This window comes from Penicillium riverlandense (assembly GCF_028828495.1).
Source record: "Penicillium riverlandense strain IBT 135883 chromosome Unknown utg000009l_segment0_segment0, whole genome shotgun sequence".
In the NCBI taxonomy this organism is placed as follows: Eukaryota; Fungi; Ascomycota; class Eurotiomycetes; order Eurotiales; family Aspergillaceae; genus Penicillium; species Penicillium riverlandense.
In genome coordinates, this window is record NW_026643200.1 from 497,592 (window position 1) to 520,976 (window position 23,385).

The window sequence follows — 23,385 nt, forward strand, 5'->3', positions numbered from 1 at the left end:
AACGCGGTACTGCTTTAATTTAAGCCTGATATATATGGTCCGCAGGTACGAGTGCGATCTGGTTCCTGGGGATAATCGCGGTGGTGGAGCTGTTGTTCGGATAGGCGGCAGAGACCCGCCCTTATCTTCGGACTTAGGGGAGTAAAGATTTCCAACTGTATTGGTCATCTTAAGCCGAAAGGTTAGCTAGCAATTATCCTTTCTCTGAGCTCTTTTTTGGCTCCAGTACGGTTCTCTTTCCAGTAAGAGTACACACGGCTGTTTCGCAAAGACCACGGAGTGTCATCGGAGCACCTGTGACGGAAGAGTATGGCACGCTCAGTGTATCTTCATCATCAGCGGATGCCATTCGATCGACAGATAATGGCAATGTCAACACGACGTGCACGATTGGATAGAGGACCACGAAGAAATGATGACTCTATTGAGGCCGCATAGACTACCGGCCTAACTGCTTCTAAGGACTTCAGAATTGAGTGGTTTTTCGCGTCGAAGTCGCACAAACAAGATTTGCTCTAGCACGAGGTTAAAAAAAAATTGAGATGGATTAGCTGCAGCTGGTACCGAGCTGTGGTGGCATGGCTTGCGCTGTGAGTGGTGCTATCGTTAGCCAACGCCACACAAATGTGGGTCGTTTCCAGCCTTGTGTCTTGACTCTATTCTTGCCTAGTTTAAGGGAAACCCATGACTGATTGAGGCGGTTTGCAGGACGAGCTCGAGGACTACGTAAGCGTCCGCAAAGTTATTAGAAAGGCCATCGAGGCGATGGAAAGCACCACAGTAGACAGTAAATTTGGCTAAGATGCGCTTAAGAAGCGGATCAAACTAACCCCATGTCGTTAGCATTCATGTTCAGGTGCGGTAAAGGGGCGGGGATCTCGGATATTTGAAACTGCTTCCTTACAACCAAACTGCGGATCCGAGTTTGCAAATTGCACCGGCCCCTATTTCACTGTAATGAATGTAATGCCTGGCAATAGAAATAAATAAAGACACCTGGGTTGCCAGTGATATTTGTTCTAGGATAGTAGAATATTGTTCAGGTTTAAACTCAGTTGATAACCTGCCCCTGTGGAAGGTATGTCCAATTGCCAACTGCGACCTCGAATGCGCCATTCTGACTCCCAGGTCGACCATTCGTCGTTGCATATGGACCTACCAATGTCCCCGTAAACCCCCAACTCAACTGATCTCCGCGTGCAAATCCGTACGTCTGCATAAGATGTTGAGCATCACGCGGCCCTGCTGCAAATGAATAATGGGTCCAGTTCAATGCCTTAACCTCGATGGTGATTGGTGTGTCAATAGACATGTATGATGGAAAGGGAACCACCGTATCTGGAATAGGAAACTGCGACATTCCACGGAAACGGAAAAAGGGTGCAGTTCCAGCGGACGTGCCGGTATCTCCTGTCGGAGGAAGAAGAACGATGCCTAGGTCGAAATGGAATGTTTGAACCAAGAAGACGCTGACGCCCACCTCATCTTCCTCGTTACTGAGACTGGAAGGATCAATATCCAGTGTGTACGAGAACATGTTGTCTGTCTGCCGTTTGCCGATGAATGTCTGTCCTTTGCCGTCTGTGGACACTCCATCGAGGGAGGTTAAATTCAATACTGACGAACGAAGAACCAGTGAGTTTTTGTACCCCGGTGGCGATACAAGATAAGTATCCGGTGTTGGGAGTCGCCAATGAATCAGATCTAATGGCAGTTTGGAGTTTGGCGGAAATTTATAATGATCAGGTGCATCCACGAGAGGACCCTCGCCTTGAGAGACGAATATTGGTTCTGAGGGAAGTTCCCATCCACTTTCTAACCCGCTGACAGGCTCAAAAATTGGCCAATCGCCCTTGTTCCAGGTAACAGGTGTCAGGACTGTCTCCCTCCCCATCGGAGAGTTTTTGAGTTCGGGCCCAGCTCGTGTAGACAAAGCGACTGCCCACCATTTGCCGTTGACATCCTGAAATAGATCAGCGTGCCCCACTGTCTGAAAGAATGCCGTTGTGTTCGTCGCCGTAAGTAATGGATTGTGAGGCGCGGGCTCATAGTGCCCATTGAGACTCTTCGATCGTGCCATTGTGACCATGTGTCCTGACCCCGTTCCACCTTCCGCGATCATCAGGTAGTAATATCCATCTTTCTTGTATATGTGCGGTCCTTCTGGCGCCAATTCTCCCGTTCCATTCCAAGGGTTGCTCCATGGACCTGTGTGGCCCGTCTTCAAGTCAATAGGCGCAGTTTGAATACCAGGCCAGACTTGGTATTCGTGACTCCCGGTCACGTAGACTTGGCCATCATTGTCCCAAAACAAAGAAGTATCATACCCACCAAATTCAAAATGCACGGGATCGGTCCAGCTGTTCGAGTCGAAAGGGTCGTTTGTGCTTATAACAAAATTCTCCCAACGCGAGGTATCATTGATAGCCATGTTATCAAAAACCAAGGTCGTACTGATCCAAAAAGTGCCTTTTCTATGTCCGCTTCCTTCACGGTACCTGAGTGTCGGCGCCCATATGCCGCTAGTCGACTTAACCGTCGTCGCCAAATCAGGCAGCATTTCTGGTCTCGAAAGGGCATTTCCGATCAGTTTCCAGTTTCGCAAGTCCTTGGATGCATGGATTGGTATCCCTGGGAAAGCATTGAAGCTACTAGAGGCACAGAAATATGTATCATCCCATGATGGAACAAATATGCAGCTGGGATCGGGATGGAAGCCTGGAAGAATTGGATTGGTGTACGTGCTGTTGCTACCATTGGCACTTGCCAAGGCAAGGCTGCTGAAAAGCACAACCGTAGATAATGATCTTGGCATATTTGCACGAAAAGGGCCGAAAATGCTCCAGTACAATCACTTGGGATAGAGTCCCCTCACTATATATTCGGTCACTCAACATGTGTGGATAAAGGAGAATCACCCCCAAAATAAGATCTCTGATTGATGGAGAAATGATAAATTGCTGCACCAATCACTACTAAGCAGCCTATTTCACTTTGTATTCAGAACGATCAACATCTCCTTCTTCTTTTTACTTGGTTTAGCACTACTGTTATTTAGCCTAAAATGATGTCCTTTTGGTGCCCACTTGCCTTGCGATTTGATAACTACAAGCTACTATCCCCACTAAGTATACCTGTAAAGGAAGGAAGAAAGAAGCTTGGCAAATCCTTAGACATGCCCCGCAATCCTGTGGCATGTTAGTCAATCTCAAGGGGAAGCGTTAGTGTGAGAAACACAATTAATTAGTACAACCAGATTGGCTGAGAAGTTGCTGAAAGTCTGTTAATTATTCAAGAAATATGGATTTACATCTATAGTATCTATATACACTGTATTTAAACATGCCCTTGGCTACATACTCTCATTTCAGTCGTAAAGCATAACATACCGGGCGCAGTGGGCTTCACAGAATGAGCAAAGACCCACAGAAAAGTCCAGCTCTTTAGTTCGGAGAAACCACTATTGTGGGTGGATCTTGAGAGCTAGGCGTAAGGGCGGTAGGGCTTGGTTCAGACATAGATGGTGCTCCTCTAACATGTTCTTGGTTCGGAGTTGATCCCCCGGGTATACTCCGCGGCCACGTCGATGGATCGCCACGCAAGATTCTGATATCGTGATGGCTAGCGAGCTCGGATGAGCTCCCTATTGATGGCAACGTATTTGAGTGCCTTGGGCGGGTCGGTGTGCGTGCTGGGTCTGGTAATGATAGATACCTCGAAAGACCCCAGGGCGTGCTCGAATTTCCTTGGCCGTTGGATGAATTGGATTGAATACTTTCGACAAAGCTGCTGGCTCTGGACCGAGCTATCGGAGAGTTGATGTAGGCCTTTTGAATATTAGACAAGTTCTCGTTTCGGAACACCTCGCCTGGGATTTCTGGAAAACCCTCTCCCCCTTGAGGATTAAAACCAGAATCTTTGAATTGACTGCCTGCTTTGGCAGCCACACGCATGCTCGCCATGTTAAGAAAACGGGCCACCTTCCGTCTTCCAGCTGGATCGGAACCTTCGGATTTACTGGTCATAGTGCGCTTAGCTGTGGATATAGAAGGCTGGGTTTCTGTTCTCGCCACTCCCTGTGATAGCCGTTCGTCGCTGCTTTGAGAACTGTGTCGTGAGCCTGTACTAGAATCTGCATTATCGCTAGAAATAGCACACTGATCACATCTTGCGCATCTTCCGACGGGCTGATTCTTGGGCTCCTCGTCCGGCGGCATTTCGCCTTTCTTTTCGGCTTCCATGTCAGCCGCAAGAAGAAGATAGAGAGATCCGATCGCGGCAAGTGCAGTACCAACAATCGGTGCCCATTGGCCTAGAAGAGTTGCAAGTCTCGTTCAGTAAATGTGATGGTTTTGTGACAGAGGCCTCGAAGGCGATATGACAGGGAAGACTTACCAACACTAGCTATTGGCTCCGTTTGATACTTGACTGGCTCACTCCAGAAATTCATCTCGCCCTTGACCAGGATGGCCAGAACTGCGACGGCGAAGACTGGAATCTCAATCAGCGTGAGCCAGCCTCGTAGCCTTTTTGCAATCCCCGACATCTGCACGGGGGTGGCTCCATTGGTGCCTTTAATCGGTTGTTCATCGGAATTCTCGGTTTGCCGATCTCCACGGGCAAGCTTCTCCCAATTTTTCTCAAGGATCTTGATCCATGTAGACACCAGCGACAGAATGGCGGGGATGCAGCATGCGGCTGCAAGGAGCGTAGCTGTACTGAAAGTGATTTCATGGGGCATTGGGATCACGTAGATGTTGTCAGCCGAGTATTTCCGCAAAGGCGAAACCGGGCCGCCTTTGTCTCCACAAATCATGCCGCATTTGCTCTTATACGGGAATTGGCCTGTTAAGATCCATTCCTTTGTCGCCGAGTTGTCGGGTGGGCATTGCGTAGGTGCAAGGCGAATGAATTCCACGGTCAAACTAAGGAGCCCAGCTAGAAGAAGACCCGTCCACAAGAAGATGATGTCGCGACCGGGATTGTTGAAATATGTCTTGGAGAGTCTCACGGTCACTGGCGCAGTCAGAATACCAATCGCGCACAGCTGGAAAGCCCCGTAAACATCCATATCGACCGCTCCTAAAGATAGCGAGTCAGCGTGATCAACTTGAAACGAGAGTATTGACGTCTCCCGTATGTAAAAAACCAACTCACCATCGCGATGGACAGCGGCCAGGACAATCCCGTGGATAGCAGCGACGGCAGGGAAAAGCAGCGCAGCCGCCAGACAAGAATTACGAATATATTCCTCTTTTCGAGCTATGACGCAGGCTACCATCAAAGTATAGTATCTGCAACCAAGGTCAGAATTCGTCAATTCGCTGCCAGGCTTGTTTACGAAAGAGAGGGAGTTTCTGGTCATACAGGACTCGGGTCCCGGGCCCATATTGCCCGGACACAGGCCAGGCGCAAACAACCTCTAAAACTGGAGCAGTCGTGTTGTTGGAAGTTGGGTCGGTGTTGCGATGCACGAGGATATTTTCTAGCAGCTCAGTAGGCGACGGAATCGCTGGCATAGCTCGTCATCGGTCGTCGCGGGAAGGTGGTCTTTGAGACGAGGGCAATTGAAAACTCATGTATCAATCCGAAGGCGCTGGTCTGGTTTGTCAGCTAGTAGTGGCACCTGCACCTGTCTCAGTAATGTGATGTCAGGGGAGAAGACATTAATATGAGCAAAAGTCATGTCTCAAGCAGTCTCCCAGATGAAGCGGGCGCTTACCCGGGTTGAGCGTCATCAGCGAAGCATGCATGACACGGGTCGTCAGCCTCATATTTTCTCCATTCAGCTTCCCCATGTTATTTCTCGAATCAAGAAACTGTCCCCGTGACTGTAGCCCCATATCTAGTGGCAGTTAGCGTCGGGCGTCGGAATACGAGTTGGGGCGATAGTTGGCTGGCCTGATTGGTGAGTCTCACGCAGCCTACGCTTGATACAGAAATCGCGCAGTGGCTGTGCCTGCATAGTCTGCATGGTGGCCTTTTCACTCCGGGGAATCCCGCGCCATTGAATCTTGGGGGGACTTTTTTTTCTCTGGAATGGTCGATCGTGGGTAGTTAGGCAGACCATCAGAACTAGTTAACCCAAAAGTCTTATTAACGGGGCTGTGGGTTTAAATAATAGTTCGAAAGTTAGCTACCTAAGGATTCTACATTTGTTTTTATTAAAGAACACGCGTAAAATTCAAGACTCGGGCGGGGTCGAGCTGGGCAAGTCTTGGCTGGGTCTTGGTGTGCAGTTTTGTTAACATTTCTTCCAACGAGGCTTTGTTCGAGAGCCAGCTTCAGGCTAATAGGTGTAGGGCTAGTAAGCTCGTGCTCTTCTGATTCTGTCTGATTGCTCGCTAAACCTTGAGGCTTAGAATTTTGGCGAAGATCTTTTGCTCGGCGCTTTTGCGTTGATAACCAGCGCTCCTTTCTACAGCTTCAGAGGCAAAATTTTTCCTACCTCATTCCTAACACCTCCCTTGGCGCTCTGCAGGGTCCCGCAGACCAACTGCTCGCATATTGCCATCGCTGATGTTATTTTGAGTTGTTTGTGTGGAGTCTCAGGGAAAAATGGTTCTGGGCTAGGTCCGAGATTCTAAGTCAACGAAGATTCCTAGTCACATTCTGGTATGCGCATCATCGTGTCACACAGCGGTCACAAATCGCGCAATCACAACCTAACAGGATACCTGCTTCTCAACAGGTATTGTCGCTATGCATGTGCCATTTCGCCCCTGCGACTGAATCCCCACGCAAACACCCACATTGAGGTCTTCCCCGCACGAGGGAAAGGTCCAAAATGGCCCAAGAGCTAGACACCAACCAAATCAAATACTGGCGATCCATCTTAACTCTCATCACTTTTGTTTTAACAAGTAAGTGAGCTCAGTGGTTGGGTATTGTCTGCTTCTGAGCCTAAATTTTTGATTTTTTTGTCGCCGCTGTGCAGATATTGTCGTGCTTTTTCCTTTTCACGTCCCAATATACATCCCACGATGGCTTTCCAACGCAATTCTGGATGGTCTGGGTGCATTGCGCATAATACCCCGCCGCGAAATTACCTCGCAGCCCGATAAAAAACCAAGCTCGCTCGTGCGGCTTAGCATACCTCTCAACTTCGTTACCGCGCCGTTAATAGCAGATCTTTTTCTTCTGGCTATCCAAGCTATTGGTCGTAAAGAGGTTCATGATGGAACCATCGGTTCGGACAACATTTCTCCCATCGATATTATGGCATTCTTCCTCACATTGGCTTATATCGCCATCTCAATTGATGCTTCCGGCCTCATCAGATATCTGGCCTTCAAGGTGCTTCAGAAAGGAGGTGGCGTGGGCCACCGATTATTCTTCTTCCTCTACGCCTTCTTCTTCGGGCTCGGCAGCTTCATTGGAAACGACCCCATTATTCTGTCCGGCACAGCCTTTCTCGCCTACATGACTCGTGTGTCAAGAAACATTGTCCACCCCAGAGCCTGGATCCATAGCCAGTTCGCCGTGGCCAACATCGCCTCGGCCATTTTGGTCTCCTCCAATCCAACTAATTTGGTGCTTGCTGGTGCTTTTAAGATCAAATTCATCGTGTACACCGCCAACATGATTGTCCCAGTGGTAGTAACCGCCATCATCATTTTCCCCTTCTTGCTATACATCATCTTTGCAGACGTATCTCTGATCCCGCTCTCTATTGAAATGCACGAGCTCTCCGATGAGGCCAAGGCCAAGAAGCCCGTGAATCCCAATATTCCTCACGCCAGAGGTAACGACGAGGTGGTCGAAGAGGAGAATCCCGGACAGACCAAAACCCTTTCCCTAGAAGAGATTATGAACCCTTTCTTGGATAAAGGAGGCGCCGCCTTTGGTGCTGTCATTATGGCCGCCACTCTCATTACCCTTCTCGTGCTTAACGCCGCTACAGACTCTGGCCATGAGCGTCCAGTGTATTGGGTAACCCTACCTGCCGCTTTTGTCATGCTCTGTTGGGACCTTGCATTTGGGTGGATTCATCGGCACGAGACACGCGAAATTGCTGCCAAGGGCCGACGGGAGCTAGAAATTGCTCGAGAACGGCAAAAATCAAATTCTGCCTCGCCGGAACAGATGGCAATCAATTGCACGCAATCTAATACACATGACATTTCAGAGAGCCCGGATACAAAGCACACAAATGGTGGAATATCACTCGACGCCCCCGTCGACGAAAGCACCGACACGAAAACAGTTCATCTGGACGGTCAAACGCCGGTGTCAGCTTCGGTCATTGCTGAAAAGGAGGAGCAGGAGCCTTTCCCCGATATGCTGCCACCAGCTACAATCCTCACTAGCTCGAAAGAACGGGCTCTCACGTCTTCGCCTGAGGCCCTAGACGTACCACCAACCGGTGGGATTGATGAGGAGACACGAGGAGCTGTTTACAACGCCGAGAAAAAATCACCAACAACTTTGGTATCACTCGCTGCCGATATCTACGGGTGGCTACAGGAGACATTTCCCACCGTCACAGTAGTGATGTCTCACCTACCATTCCCGCTGATTCCATTTGCGCTGTCCATGTTCGTCCTCGTGCAAGCACTTGTGACCAAAGGGTGGGTGCCTGTATTTGCCTATGGATGGGATCACTGGGTCAGCAAGACTGGGGCGGTTGGGGCAATTGGCGGTATGGGATTTTTGTCTGTGATCCTATGCAACGTGAGTATCTCAAGGATATCCTACATTTGCATCGTTCGACCGACTAACCTCTCGCTATGTCCAGTTTGCCGGAACGAACATCGGGACAACCATCCTCCTCTCCCGCGTTATTCAAACCTGGCAAGAAATCCATGTACAAAACGGAATCCATATCAGTGATCGCGACTTCTGGGCTACAGTATACAGCATGGCTCTGGGTGTGAACTACGGCGCCTTTAGCACGACGTTCAGTGCATCATTGGCTGGTCTGCTCTGGCGCGATATCCTGGCGAGAAAGCATATCCGCGTGGGTAGCATTGAGTTTTTCCGTGTCAATATGCCTATTATTGCTGTTGCTATGGTTGTCGGGTGCACTGTTCTGATTGGCGAGGTCTATATTGTGAGGAAAACCACACCTTACATCCTCTGATGAGTATGACGGGTTGCTCGTGATAGTGAAGATCGTGGAGTAGAGTTGATATTAGTTTACGACCGTTATGACTGCATGATTGTTTGAATCCACTCTATTGTTCGGTTTATGTTTATCCCGGTAGAAGGCTACAATTGGGCACAAGACGAAGCAAAACCGAATCTCGTCAAAATAATGGATGCGCAAATGGTTGTAAAAATTCATGGGCTTACGCAGAGAAACAAATAAGTCCTGTTCGGTATGCCAGTTTCTTTTGAAAATGAAGCCAGAAAGAAAAGTGTATATTTTGCAGTCAGGGCGAAGCATAGTCAGTCACATGAGCCGATGACGTCGGGCAACAACAGAACATCCACGAACTGCTTCAACCACCCTCAGGACGATGAGACATGCTGTCGTCTTGAATGCGACCAAGCGAATACCATTGCGAAGGAGCATCCACTCATCGATAAAACACAGCTCCGTTCTTGAGCCCCGGTTAGAAGATCATGGTAAGGTCATTCGCGACGAATACTCGGTGATTCGCAATGACTACGGTTCGTTCCCCTTTCCCATGCGCCACAAAGCTCTCTGCTCACCGTTCGTCCATATAGCGGCGCCAAAACACCCCGTCGTTCTCGCGCACGGTCTGCTCGGATTCAGTGAATTGCGCCTCGCCGGTCCATATCTCCCCGGTGTCCAGTACTGGCGCGGAATAAAGGAGGCGCTCTCCGCGCGAGGAATTGAGGTGATCACGGCCACAGTGCCCCCATCCGCATCAATTGAGGCGCGCGCAGAGGAACTGGCCCGAATCATTGAGACTGACGCGCGCAGGAAGGACGTCAATGTCATTGCGTATGTCCCGTTTTGCTTTCGATATGGTCTGTAGGTATGCTGATGATTTTGCGTACAGACATAGCATGGTATGGATTCTCTTGTCTGCGAAATGAAAACTGTCTCTGATTCATCCTCTAGGGGTGAGATAACTATCGCAACTGGCTTTCACCTTCCAGCGCAACAGCTAATGAGAAGTGCGAAGCGGGCTTGATTCACGATATATGATCAGCCGTCTCCAGCCCCAGAAATTCAAAGTACTGTCGCTAACCACGATTGCGACTCCGCATCGAGGTCTGTTATTGTTGTTCGCTTTCCCTGACATCTCTAATTATGCGACAGGCTCGGCCGTGGCGGACTATGTGTTTGAAACGATAGGAGGTTTGTTTGCCCGATCCAGTCTGTTCAACGCCGAAGCTCATACCATTACAGCCGATCGCCTTCCGCAGATCTACTATGCACTCGACCGTCTAAAGGTTGAGACGGGTGCCTTTGAACAACTAACCCGGAAGTACATGGGGGAAACCTTTAACCCGAACACGCCTGACATAGACACTGTCCGGTGCGTTTCATCGAAGATGACCAGCGATCTCCTTTACTAAAGTGCTCAATAGCTATTTCTCGTATGGTGCCGCCGTGGAACCGAGTATTTGGTCCATCTTCCGGCTCTCCCATCGCATCCTAGCTGAAGCCGAAGGCCCCAATGACGGCCTCGTCAGTGTCGCCAGCAGTCACTGGGGAGGCGAGCTGGGGTACAAGGGAACCCTGATGGGGGTCAGCCACCTCGACTTGATCAACTGGACCAACCGACTCAAGTGGCTAGCTGGGGAAGTAACCGGTAACCGACAGCAGTTCAACGCGATTGCGTTCTACCTGGACATCGCAGGTATGTGATCTACCGTGGGGCCCAACCCTTCGGGCCGGGGGCTGACGATCTCGGCCGTAGACATGCTGGCCAAGGCGGGCCTGTGAGAAACACTGGTGCCTGGAGATACCCTGGATGGAGATAACTACATCCTCGACGTAATCATCTATTCTTGGAAGAACTAAATGCGGAATGTATATACTGGTAGCCTTGAGCATCAGCTCGTCTCCTGCCCATGCTGGCACTATATAGCTGCCGTCCTGATCGTCGATGTATTCGAACACCCGGCCTAGTTCCGTGGCAAACACCATCGCACATCCCCATCCATGGGCACGTGTGGCTGAGCGACAAGGCGCAGTCTTTCCTTCTTGACAAACTATTATTTATTAGAACCAAAAGGAAAGAAGAAGATTATTCTTGTTGGTGTGGAAGAAACCAAGCTCGGCAACCCCCCATGATCCGCCCCACGTCATTCCTGCTTTCTTTGCTCCTCATTGAGCCGCTTTAGTTCTTCTTCTCCCACTTCCCCAAGTCACCAATTCCTGAGGGCTGTCCGCCCATCGACCCTGACCAAATTGGCCCTCTCGCACGAACTGAGCTCGGCAACCTGGAAATCCAAAGAGGCTGCGACAGTGAGAGCGCGCGCGCTCAGAGCCTCGGGCGCTCGCCGCCATGTCCGCCACCATCCTGCTAGCCAGCCAGCAGCAGAAGCACTACACCAACCTCGACTACATTTCCGGCAAAGTTGTTCTCAACCTCCCCTCCGAAACAGCGATCGGAGGTATCCAGGTCAAGTTGGAGGGCGAGAGTCGCACGCGTCTCTCCGGGCCCCGGAATCCCAACAATGTGCACTCGGATAAGAAGCGGACAGAGCTGGAGGTTCACAAGGTGGGTTGAGGGTTGGCCCATGGGCTTGATCGGGCCAGCAACACTGATCGCGTGCAGATCCTCTACAAGGTCGCGACCGTCTTCCCCACGCCAGCGGTCATGCAATCGGGTTCTCCGGCAACCGCCTACACCTTTGCGCCCGGCTCCTACGAATACCCGTTCCAGTTCAAGTTCCCCTTCAATAATGCTTGCAGTACCCACAATAGCATGCTCACCAATCTCAACGTCAACTTGGCCGGGCTGAGGGTGGAGATGGCTCGCGATACGAACCGTCATGTCAAGAAGTCTCTTCCTCCGTCATTAAGCGGGTTTCCCGGCATGGCAGATATCAAATACTACGTGAAAGTGACGATCATCCGGCCGCAGTTCTACAGTAAAAATATCAGAGCGGTGAGTGTTATTTTCTGAATGGGGGTGGAGTGGCTCGCTGATTTGATTTCTGGCAGACCGTTGGCCTCAACTTTCTCCCCATTGAACCACCGCGAACCGGGAATCCCAACGAAGAGACCTACGCCAGGCGACAACATCAATTCTCAAAGGTCCCAGGAGGCCAGAAGAAGAAGAATCTCTTCTCACGCTCATCCTCTCGGGATGTGGAGCCTCCTCGCGTGGCTGTGGATGCACGACTTCCTAATCCTCCCATTCTCACTTGCAACGAACCAGTTCCGCTCCGGCTCCTCGTTAGGAAGGTCACAGAAACCTCCGAAACCATATTCCTCCAGATGCTGCAAGTGGAACTAGTTGCCTACACCAAGATTCTGGCGCACGATCTCAACCGCACGGAAACTGGCTCCTGGGTCATCATGAGCCGCAGCAACATGAATATGCCCTTGGGCAAACCCGGTGAACCGGTAGGCACCGAGTTGCCTCTTGACGCGAGCTTATGGAATCGCTGGCCCCTACCAAACACGGTAGCTCCGTCTTTCGAGACATGTAATATCGAGAGAAAGTATGAGTTGGAGGTCCGGGTAGGCCTGACGCATGGCAGTCCTGGGAGCATGAATGTACGTGTATTCCTTGACTTTATCATGGATTTGTCTAACTTTGTTATAGCCTCAGCTCATTGTTCTTCCCTTGCGAATGCCGGTCAAGGTCTATTCCGGAATTGCTCCTCCGCAAGCCCTGTTAGACGCACTAGCCGCGGCATCCTTACAACCTTCATCTCCGAATACGCAGTCACCCCGGACCTCCCAACTCAGCTCGTCAGCAAACGCAGGTCAGCCTCGGCCACCTATGCCCCCACGTCCGGCCACATTACCAGCAGCAGTCAGCGTCGGAGACGTCTACGACGAGGCACCCCCTAGCTATGAGGATGCAATGGCAGAAAATATCGGCCCGGTGGATGGCCCCCGCCGCGAGTATCACCCACCAGACGGCTCCTCTACCACCTCGGGGAGCACCATGGAATCTGGAGCTGATGCCAAGTCGCCAGTTGGTGAGGATGGTTCTGCGGCAGCGGGGACTTCAGGATCCGCAGCCTACCGCGAGAACCGCTCCTCTTCGGAATCTTTTGATATGCTGCCCACCACCCCTCCCGAATCTCCTTCGCCTCCCACCTCCCCCGTCGCACGCTCACGCAGTACGATGAAAGTCCCCCGGAATAACCGCGATGACGACGAGAGTCCGCCGCAGTATCAGCCTGTTGCGGATGATCAATTGCAACCACCGGCTGCGGTGGAGCGCGGGCCATCGAGGCCTAATCTGGGCGTTCCGAACCGGAAGCCTGTTCCACGTACTTCTGGCCCAAAGTGAGCTTAGCAGTGATACTAATTCTACCCATCATTGTTCACATTGTGACCTTGTTGAATGATACACACGGAACAGAGGATGCAAGGCGTACAGCCGTACATAGAAGGCACGTCATTGAACATCCAGACATGGTTTTCGACCTTGCAGGCCAGTTTGAAACCGGATACCCCCATTTTAATGCCGCGTAAATGATCTTGTTTTGCATTATTCATTATTAGCGCTGTTGGACTATCAATCAATTGCATGGAATATTCATAATCCATCCAAAATATAGATCTGTAAAAGTTCGGCCTGGGGCATTCAATCTACCCATCGGGTTAGCGCCACTGCCTCCACGCGGTCGAGCTCCGTTTGATTCTTTCGTTGCGCTACTTCATTCTCGACTCTCCAGAAACTACTCGGAGGAGCATGTTCAACCCAACTCCGACTCTTACATGGCAGTCGCCATAACCCTTCCTGCCCTAAATCTCCTCTTTTGTCGTTCCCTATCCCGTGTCGCGTCCTCAATCCCCGACCCGAGTCTGCAGACCGCAATCTTGAACAGCTACACAACCTGAAGAACACAACACCTATTCACCTATTGTTCCCGATGGTCTAGCCACACTGTCTCCTACACACACCATGCGCTTCCACCTTATCATCTCGCGCCACGGCTTGCCCGTCACGCGCATCCTATGGACAACCACCTCCCCGGCTTCCGCAGCAGGCGGGTATGGCACGCAAATCGCAGCGTCCACCTCGGCTATTTCGTCAGCTCGCAATCCAAACATCGCATTTGCAAACGGCGGGTACACAGTTGCGCAGCTCCTGGAAGATGTGAACGAGATTGTCCCGCTCGAGACAGGGCCGGCTCTTTTCGACGCGGAGTCCACCGGGCAATGGGGACTGGAAGATTATGTTGTTGAGATAGGTGGCTCGGAATGTTTGCATTTCATGGAGGTGGAGGGTTTGTTCCGGGAGGGCGATGAGGTTGTGTATGTGTTCCGGATCTGTCCTTCGCTACGGGTTCTTGGCTAACTCAACCTACAACAGTATTCGAGCGCTTCAACTGTCAGATCTACGAGCAAGGCGCATGTGCGGACGCCACCAGATCTCGAATGACGGCAAACATCTCATCGACGGTGTCCCCTTCGGGTCTCCATACCTGAGACGGACAGCTTCCACTCGACCTGTCATAAATATCCCGCCGCGAAAGAAACGGCGCACGGTTTTCTCGGGCTGGGAGTCCGATTATTCCCCGCAGTATCTGCCCGATCAGATTCACACGGATGCAGACGAAGAAGGCGCAGATCGCGACTGGCTGCCAGCGGGCGAGTCGAGTTTTGGCAAGGAACTCTCCGTCATACCCGCCGAGCATGAAGTATCTGATCTGGGGACTGTGATCCGGCACCCTATCCACGATGATGAGGAGAGCGACCGCGACCCTGATTTTGAAGAAGAGGAATTAGAGAACGAACTTCAAGCTTTGAAGGAAGATTTTGAAGGACCTGCGTCTCAGTTGATCGATGCTGAAATCCAGGGTCGACCTGTTAGTCGGCATGCCTTGCGCTCGAGCTCGGCGTCCAAGAGACCCTCCTCGGCGGATACGCAGCGCAGGAGTTCGCTGCGACCAACTTCGTCTCTTTCTAACAAGCGATTCCATGGAGAGGATACCTCTCCGCGTACATCAAAGGCCGTGCGATTTAACGGAGGTGGCACGCAGATCGATGTGCCTCAACCCAATGGGACAATTGATCGCATATCTCCCGTCTCCGAATCATCTGCATCCTCATCCAGCGACTCCAGTGACTCTTCCGATGCCGACTCTTCCGACGAAGACTCTGACTCCGATTCATCCAGTGACTCGGATAGCTCTAGCTCGGAGGCGTCTAGCTCGGAGGAATCGGAGAGGGTCGAGAGTTCTCCACCTGCAAAGAAGGCGAGACTCTCGATTCTCAACCCACCTGGCCATGGATCAGTGCGAACTCGAAAGAGCAATACCCGTTACAAGCTTCGTCGGCGGCTATCAAAATTGAAGGAGCTCGGTGTTCTGTCCGCTGATGCAGATTTCGCCGCGTTACGCGAGTGGGAGGAAGCCAACGGAGGGTGGTACGTGCCCGTCGAGTCGAGTGATGTGTCTCGGCCTTTGAGCAAGGAGCAGAAAAAGGAAGAAGCCGAGGCAGAATTCGAGGCTCGACGTCAGAAACTGCTCCGGGATCTTGCGGCTGGTGGCGTTGAGGTAGACGGGTCGTCGGAAAAGGAGAATGTGCCGCCCCGACAATCTGTCGCTGTCGCTGATGAAGAGGTAGCTGCCAGTGGAAAAGCGGCTGAAGAAAGATCCCCGGCGCATCGTCGCACTCTGGACATTGCAAGCTCTCGTCGAATGCTCTTTGGGTCACTCGGGGTACGCACGCCCAAGAACAAGGAAGAAGACGAGGCAGCAAGACGCAAATTCGCTGCCCAGGCCAGTACCGTTCATTCTCGGAAGAAGAAAGAAGAAGAGAAACAACCCATCGAAGAAGAGAGCGAGTCGGATGTAGATTGGCAAGAAAAGCTGGTCATCCGTGCAACCGAGTGTGTTTTTGAAGATGTCGAACTGAGTGGGCCGCCTTTTCCGTTCAAACAACGCTGGGATGCGGATGCGAATGCGATGATTCGGGAGCTCAAGGGCGGGGGCAAGAAGCGGAAAAGAAAGCAACGAATTCAAGTCTACGAGAACGGTCCGGAAGATGAGTACGAAGATGGGAATGCCCATTACGAGGCCTACTTTGAAGGTGATCATCAACTCAATTATGATGATGCCGAGCCAGAAACTACGGAGGCAGACCCCAAGGAGAATGTTGAAGATCTCCCAGCTCTTCCGAGCGACATGAGTTCTCTCCCCAATCTCGTGCCAAGTGATGTCAAAGTCGGAGTCATCATTGCCTTCCGGCAACTTGACATGTCGAAAGCCACCAACTGGCAACCGCGAATGTCGGAGTATCGAGTCGCCGAAGTCCACGAGGTGGGTGATCACGGCATGATCAAAGTGCGACTTGCGCAACGCGATCGAAAACCCAAGCCTGTCGAAACGGACATGGACGACGAGCCCCGCCAATACAGTGGGTTCGAAATGCCGGGATATGATGACGACGAAGAGGAGGATGATGGATTCCGGGAGCTTGCTTTTCCGGAACTCAGCGATCCCAAGCTTCTGCAGCCTGCGAGGCTGCATGATCAGGAGAATAGTGTGTCAGTCAATTGATTTCTTCTTTTCTCCCCGTCTACATTCTTTGCAATGTTCACGTGCTTACTTGTTCCCAAGTCCTGTATCTGTAATTGAAGATTCTATGCCGAATGCCCAGCCTGTTTCGGGTCTGGCTGGAATGGACGTCGATGAGGATACGCTTGTCACCGACAGCGGACAGCCACCATCCCCATCTAATCCTGCGCCACCGTCTGAACAACCCCCGGCTCCTGTCGCCGTACAAACGAACGGAACCGATGACCGCAGCCAAAGTTCACGGGTATCATCGCCCGCTTTTCTGGGATTTCCCTCTCCCCAGGTGGAAGTGCACTCCTCGCAGCGCTCATTGTCAGGACATCGTCCGGTCGAGACAAGCATGCTTGATGGGCAGACGCTTATCGGAGAGGCGCAGCTAGCTCCGGCAGACAGTTCCAACCAGGAAATCTCATTCTTGTCAAACGGGCAGTCTGGCGAACCCGATGCCCAGGTCGACGATCAGGAAGTCGTTCATCCTTCGGAGATGCAGTCGTCTCAGGTTGAGTACTACGATGCAGCTCTGAGCGCGCCTCAGGCTGAGCTTGGGGCAACGCAGAACGGTCCAAAGTCGAGTCCGTGGGACACGCTTCTGGGCTCCTTGAGGAACGTGACTGACTCGGAGGAAGATGGGGATGAGGATGAGGATGACGATGAGAATGAGAATGAGGAGGAACATGGTCCGCTCCCGGACTTCGACCAGCAGGGTCGAGATGGCCTCAACATCTCACCAGACCCATCAACAAAGACCAAGACAAACTCATCCAAGCGCAAATCCCCATCCAGCGGCCAAAAAGATACTCCCACTCCCTCTCAACATCAGCCGGATCTCGATCTCGACTCGCCGGCAGCCTCCACCCGCTCTCGCTCCCGACGCTCCCTCCCTTCTCGCGAATCCCGAAACTCCCAGATCCAACCATCGCAGACGTCTGTCGCAGTTGACCTAACCTTATCCTCCAGTCCACCGCCAGGGAACTTACAGCAGTCACAGTCACAACCAAATAGCAATGAGGATAGCGGCCGCTCGTCGAGACGCCGAACCAGGACGTCGGGCAAAGTGCAGCGGTTGTCTCAGGCTAGTCATGGCCGTCGCTAACCTGGATTCCTTCCTTCGTTTGTATTCTAATATTTTCTTGTGTATCTTATTCACTCATTCAAATCGGACCAATCATCCATGTATAAAGCATTGTCCGGATAATCATGTATAGTTATCATTAGCTCTTCTCTTCTTCTCCTGTGGGATTATTGCAGGATTGTCCGCTCTATACTAGTCTGACAACCCGGTCTCCATGATTGGCTCCCGCAGCTATCCAGGGTGATGTCATCCCGAGTATATGAATCACTGCCTTGACTTCGCATCACCTGTTTTTCTCCCTTTCTCCTTCTTCTCTCTCTCTCTAATTGACCATGAGAAGAGCACTATTCTCTCTACCTACTAAGATCCATCCCCGCTCACGTCATCTCTCCATCCAGACCCGTTCCTCAATTCCCCAACGCGGCCGGTGTAACAGCTGCCGCCAGAATCCCAGCTGCGCCTGTCCCTGTTGTGCCCCCCGCCATTATTCGTCTTTAGGTACTGCATCCAACCCCTCACGCGTATTATTACCAATCCTCTCTGCTGCACCTTCTCCCTCAACTTCTTCCTCGCCCTTTCTCCATCGTAATAAATTCATTCGCACATTAACAACAAATACACCATCCACCAAAATGGCTCAAGAATACAAATTGAAGGATATTACCTCCTTCGCGGACATTGCTCCCATGGAGAAAATCGAGTGCGAGGTCGAGGGTGTCCCGGAGGGAAAAGTCCTCGTGCTGAAGCTCGACGGCCAGGTGCATGCCCTCAGTCCTCGCTGTTCGCATTACGGGGCGCCCTTGAAGCTGGGTGTTGTGGCGCCTGATGGGAGGATTACTTGTCCTTGGCATGGAGGTGTGTTTTCTCTTCCCGGTCTCTCCTCTTGTCATTACGAAAGAAAAGAAGGGAGAACAAAAGCTAATTGATATGGATCAGCCTGTTTCAACATTGGCACTGGAGACGTGGAAGATGCGCCTGCGCCTAACGCGCTGAACAAGTTTGATGTTTTTGAGAAGAACGGCGCCGTATATATCCGCGGCACGGAGGCAGATATCAAGGCCGGACAGCGGAACCCGGTCGTCAAGTGCAGTGTGTCGCAGCCGGAGGAGAGAGTCGTTATTGTCGGCGGGTATGTTGGGCTTTCTGTTTCTATACCGCATCCTACCTGTTCTAACAACCAACCAGTGGAAGCGGCACTTTGGGACTTGTGCAGGCCCTCCGCGAACTCAAGTACCCGGGCCACATCACCATCATCTCGCGCGAGCCGTACCTCATTATCGACCGGACCAAGCTCTCCAAGGCCCTGATCGCAGACGCATCCAAGATCCAATGGCGGCCCAAAGAATGGTACGCCGAGGCAGCGATCGAGACAGTCTCGGACGATGTGACGGCCGTGGACTTCGAGAAGAAGTCCGTGTCCACCCGCTCCGGGAAAGACATCCCATATACGAAACTGGTTCTTGCGACGGGCGGCGTGCCGCGTGTCCTCTCTCTGCCAGGCTTCAAGGCCGGCGAGCTGAACAATATCTTCACGCTGCGCGGGGTCGCAGATGTGCAGGCCATTCTCGGCGCGGCGGGCGAGGGGAAGAAGAACATTGTTGTGATTGGGAGCTCGTTTATCGGCATGGAGGTTGGCAATTGCCTGTCGTCCAAGGACCACGCCGTTACGATTGTGGGGATGGAGAGCGCGCCCATGGAGCGAGTGATGGGTGCCGAGGTCGGGCGGATCTTTCAGAAGAATCTCGAGAAGAACGGGGTGAACTTCAAGATGTCGGCGGGTGTGGCCAAGGCCGAGGGCTCGGCTTCGAATCCGCAGACCGTCGGCGCAGTGCATCTCGAGGATGGAACCGTTCTGCCTGCCGACCTGGTCATTCTGGGTGTGGGTGTTCGGCCCGCGACGGATTTCCTGCGCGACAATTCGTCCATCTCGCTGGAAAAGGACGGCTCCATCGCCACGGACACTCACTTCGCCGTGCCCGGTTTGGACAACAATGTCTTTGCAATCGGTGATATCGCAACATTCCCTTACCGCGGCCCAGGCGCCGATGTCGCCAACGGCGGCTCGCCCACGCGCATCGAGCACTGGAACGTAGCGCAGAACTCCGGCCGCGGTGTCGCGCGGGCGATTGTCCATTCTCGTCGCGGCTCGCTCTCATCCCTACCGGCCAAGGCATTCATTCCCATCTTCTGGTCTGCGCTCGGGGCCCAGCTGCGCTACTGCGGAAACACTGTGGGTGGGTATGACGACGTCCTGCTCCGTGGGGAGCCCGAGAATGCCAAGTTCGTGGCGTACTACTGTAGCGGAGATACCATTGTCGCGGTGGCTACGATGGGCGCGGATCCGGTGATGTCCAAGTCGGCCGAGCTGATGCGGCGTGGGAATATGCCTTCGAAGAAGGAGATTGTGGATGGGGTTGATGTGCTCAAAGTTGGTCTGCCAGAGGGAGTAAAGGCGTGACTGAAGATGTAGTAATGATAATACACGAATGAACTGTTTCTGTTTTGACTATAAAATTCGAGTTTTTCAGTAGCAAGCATGTACACATGGCCCATCAAAGCACCGGAACGCCCTCCAAAAAATAACAATGACAGATATATATATATATATGCAGACTCTAGTTCGCCTTCTCCTTTTCCTTCTTCTTCGACTTGGACTTGCTCTTCTTCTTCTTGTCTGTGTCGGCGTCAATCTCCACTACGGAGACATCCTGTACAGCCGACGCTGGCGGCACATTGGTGATAGGAATGGCACTGCTCGCCCTCGACGAAGAGATAAATGACAACGGCATCGCATGACCCTGCCGTTCAGCCTCCACCAGTCTCTCCTCTTCCTCGGGAGAGAGCATTGTCCCCTCAATACTCATGAACCCGCGATCCCGATCTGATCCGGGGATCACATCGATATCCACAACACGGAACTTCACAGAGCCCTGCACACGATGCCCTGAAACAGACTGGAAGTAGCCCGTCGCCGACTCATCGTCCTCGTCATCGCCATCGAGCGGGATCTCCTCCGCGGCTACTGTAGCAGGCTGAAACTGCTCTTTGGCGGGATCGAAGCCAGTCTCATGATCAGAGGATTCATCGTCTGTAGCTGCGGCCGAGCTGATTGTCTTGCTGCCGCCCTCTTCGCCCGGGGGCACCCACTTCCAGTTCGTCGGGAGGCGCTTGCGCTCAATGCCGACAGAGAACAAGTTGAGCACAACTGCGCCCATGAATCCCTCGGACTGCACATTCACCCACCCGTCCAGGGTCTGTCCGCGCTTGGGACGAAACACCAGGAACGTGGCCGTCAGGTACACGTACAGGACGCCGTACTCGTCAGCGCTCGTGGCGAGAGTGAGCGGTTGCGGGTTCGGGTCTGCGGAGGATCTGGTAGCAGAATTGGGCGGCTTGCTGGAGATAGAGGCATTCGAGTAGGCCAGAATGATCCCCTTCAGCGGGGGGTAGTACGTCAGCAGCAGTGGGGAGAGATGCTCGGCCAGGAGCGAGGCGAGCGCATGCGTCGGCGAAATGGAGACGGGCGCGAGAGGTAGGTAGAGGGTAGCGGTGGTGAGCGCGAAGGGAGACTCGGAGTCCGCCGACTCGGGGGCTTTGGTCTTTTTGCTCTTTTCTCGCGGTGCATCCGTATGCTTGCGCTTTTTGGTCGGTGATGAGACCTTGTCTTTGTTCTTGTGTTTGCGTTTGCGCTCGGCGTCTTTGTGGACGAGCGAGGAGCTGTCGATGTCCATTGCGTCGACGGCCATGGGGACGCAATTGCGCTCGGACGGAGCAGGTGTGGGATAACTCGTGAAATAATGGGGTCGATGGAGTCGAGAACTTTTTTTTTTCTCTGTATAGCCCAAAGTAGAAAGCGGTGTCCCGGGCGGAGTGCAATGACGGGGATGTTGACAAACAATAGGAAATGGGGGCCGCGGATCGACTCTGGAGACTCGGTCAGGACAGGTTGGAAGAATGCAAGGCGCTTCAAACTAATCGTCCACCATGCCCTCCACCCTGTCGGCAATCCTGCCGTTCATCGGCTGGGGATTTCTTCCCGGCGTGAGTTTGTCCTATCGGCCATTGCACCGATCTTCGTGTCTAACAAACCCACCCTACAGTATGCCACGTCCTTCCTCCAGAGCATCTACTATGGCCTCACCATTCGCGCCGGCGAGCCACGACCTCCGCCACAGTCCCCCCGCTACCAGAAACATCGCCGCCGGATCTACATCGTCGTGATCGTCGGCTATCTCCTGTATACACTACTCGAGACTTTCCGCCAAGTCCAGAGCGATGGGGACTTCTACGAAGTGCTAGAGGTGTCGCCCTTTGCCGAGGAGCGCACCATCAAGTCGCGGTTCCGGAAACTCGCTGCGCAGCACCACCCGGACAAAACGGGGTTTGACAATGATTCCGATGCGTATTTCATCTTCCTGCGCGGCGCGCAGGAGACCCTCGTGGATCCGGTCAAGCGCTTCGCGTATGATCGGTTCGGGCCTGAGATGCAGAACTGGGGGCCCCAGAAGACTATGCGGGACTATATCATGACGTCGATTACTCGCTCGATTTTCCCACAGTATTTCGGTGGTTTGCTCTTTATGATGGTGTTGAACTGGCTCTGGTGGCCGAATCGGGGGCGCTATGTAAGTCATACCTCTCGAATCAACACGTCCTGGTCTAACCATTCTGCAGTGGCGCTTCTACACCTTGGCCGCGATGCTCACGCTCGAGCTATTCATCATTACTCACCCGCAAGCCGTGTTCATGCCAGGAGCCTACCTCCCCGCCGCACTACAGTCATGGATTCCCGGCGCTACACGGTATCTACTTCCATTCCAGATCCTGACCTTAGCCCGACGCGCCTCGATCACCATGCACATTTTCATCTCTCAGATCGGACCGCGTATGGACACAGCTACCGGCACCGGCGACAAGCTGTCCCAGCAGACCATGCAGCGGCTGGGCCAGGTGGTGGCGCTGTCGCGCGCGGCAGACGTCGAGGCCACCCGCACCCTGCAGCTGGGCCTGGTGCCGTTCCGCGGTGATCGCGAGATCGTGTCGACGCTGCGCCGCGGCATGAAGGAGGGCCTGATCCTGGCTGGCGTGCGATCCAGCCCGGAGGTGCAGCGGGCTGTCGCGCAGGTGACGGAGCGGTGGAAGGCCGAGAAAGCCGATTGATTGCTCGATGGGAGGGAGATGTGTATAGGAATGGGTAGTTTACCACGTATATAGAAAAAATCTCTCTCTTTTTAGATGTATCGCACTCGATGATGGAGCATGGAATAATCAATCCCTGATTCGCGGGACATGACCAATTTTCTTTTTCCGTTGGATCACTTAATTCACTAGTCGCGCAAATGCCCTCCGGTGGCAATCATCAGCCTTGGGTGAGCAGTGTACGCGTGAGACATGAGTCAGACAGACCAGTCTCCTCGTCACCCGGTCTGTGTCTGCCGAGGGTGGATCGCCATTCATGTTTTCGGGAGGCAGCGGGTGCGTTGAAGTGGTCGATCCATCCATCCGTGTGTTCGTTAGGGCTATCCATAGTTTGGGAACAGTCTGTGTTGGGGGTCTGGAATGTACCCTCGTCCTCGACCAATGCGAGGCAGTAACTAACCCCCCACGAAACACCAGCAGGGATGAGCAGTAAAACGGCCCCTCGAGGATGCGTCAGTAGGTGTCGAATGGATGTACCA

General features: G+C 52.7%; 9 protein-coding genes across 9 annotated transcripts; 6 read left to right on the plus strand and 3 right to left on the minus strand.

Moving 5' to 3' along the window:
- Positions 1-1,051: 1,051 nt before the first annotated feature.
- Positions 1,052-2,815, minus strand: N7474_010474 (uncharacterized protein; the record flags this gene model as incomplete). Its single annotated transcript, XM_057201884.1, has 1 exon — positions 1,052-2,815. One exon carries the CDS (start codon positions 2,813-2,815, stop codon positions 1,052-1,054), a length of 1,764 nt encoding a protein of 587 aa, XP_057048155.1.
- An 806-nt stretch (positions 2,816-3,621) lies between these two features.
- N7474_010475 (uncharacterized protein) lies at positions 3,622-5,519 on the minus strand (the record flags this gene model as incomplete). Its single annotated transcript, XM_057201885.1, has 5 exons — positions 3,622-3,827; positions 3,887-4,312; positions 4,396-5,082; positions 5,158-5,294; positions 5,368-5,519. The coding sequence occupies 5 exons, from the start codon at positions 5,517-5,519 to the stop codon at positions 3,622-3,624; spliced, it is 1,608 nt and encodes a 535-aa protein (XP_057048156.1).
- A 1,268-nt stretch (positions 5,520-6,787) lies between these two features.
- Positions 6,788-9,082, plus strand: N7474_010476 (putative arsenite efflux transporter ArsB-like; the record flags this gene model as incomplete). Its single annotated transcript, XM_057201886.1, has 3 exons — positions 6,788-6,863; positions 6,938-8,673; positions 8,738-9,082. The coding sequence occupies 3 exons, from the start codon at positions 6,788-6,790 to the stop codon at positions 9,080-9,082; spliced, it is 2,157 nt and encodes a 718-aa protein (XP_057048157.1).
- A 379-nt stretch (positions 9,083-9,461) lies between these two features.
- N7474_010477 (triglyceride lipase) lies at positions 9,462-10,864 on the plus strand (the record flags this gene model as incomplete). The annotated part of the gene is made up of 7 exons (XM_057201887.1): positions 9,462-9,913; positions 9,972-9,981; positions 10,034-10,035; positions 10,098-10,186; positions 10,235-10,454; positions 10,507-10,778; positions 10,839-10,864. The coding sequence occupies 7 exons, from the start codon at positions 9,462-9,464 to the stop codon at positions 10,862-10,864; spliced, it is 1,071 nt and encodes a 356-aa protein (XP_057048158.1).
- Positions 10,865-11,429: 565 nt separating this feature from the next.
- Positions 11,430-13,397, plus strand: N7474_010478 (arrestin (or S-antigen), N-terminal domain protein; the record flags this gene model as incomplete). The annotated part of the gene is made up of 4 exons (XM_057201888.1): positions 11,430-11,645; positions 11,703-12,035; positions 12,092-12,649; positions 12,699-13,397. The coding sequence occupies 4 exons, from the start codon at positions 11,430-11,432 to the stop codon at positions 13,395-13,397; spliced, it is 1,806 nt and encodes a 601-aa protein (XP_057048159.1).
- A 618-nt stretch (positions 13,398-14,015) lies between these two features.
- On the plus strand, positions 14,016-17,728 carry N7474_010479 (uncharacterized protein; the record flags this gene model as incomplete). The annotated part of the gene is made up of 3 exons (XM_057201889.1): positions 14,016-14,368; positions 14,427-16,604; positions 16,678-17,728. 3 exons carry the CDS (start codon positions 14,016-14,018, stop codon positions 17,726-17,728), a joined length of 3,582 nt encoding a protein of 1,193 aa, XP_057048160.1.
- A 479-nt stretch (positions 17,729-18,207) lies between these two features.
- On the plus strand, positions 18,208-20,165 carry nfr1 (putative AIF-like mitochondrial oxidoreductase (Nfrl); the record flags this gene model as incomplete). Its single annotated transcript, XM_057201890.1, has 3 exons — positions 18,208-18,562; positions 18,644-18,836; positions 18,893-20,165. Coding segments are annotated over 3 exons (1,821 nt in total), but the record flags the coding sequence as incomplete, so codon positions are not given.
- A 157-nt stretch (positions 20,166-20,322) lies between these two features.
- Positions 20,323-21,453, minus strand: N7474_010481 (DNA-directed RNA polymerase I subunit RPA43; the record flags this gene model as incomplete). The annotated part of the gene is made up of 1 exon (XM_057201891.1): positions 20,323-21,453. The coding sequence occupies one exon, from the start codon at positions 21,451-21,453 to the stop codon at positions 20,323-20,325; it is 1,131 nt and encodes a 376-aa protein (XP_057048162.1).
- A 238-nt stretch (positions 21,454-21,691) lies between these two features.
- On the plus strand, positions 21,692-22,867 carry N7474_010482 (J domain-containing protein; the record flags this gene model as incomplete). The annotated part of the gene is made up of 3 exons (XM_057201892.1): positions 21,692-21,748; positions 21,808-22,332; positions 22,382-22,867. The coding sequence occupies 3 exons, from the start codon at positions 21,692-21,694 to the stop codon at positions 22,865-22,867; spliced, it is 1,068 nt and encodes a 355-aa protein (XP_057048163.1).
- Between the last annotated feature and the right edge of the window lie 518 nt (positions 22,868-23,385).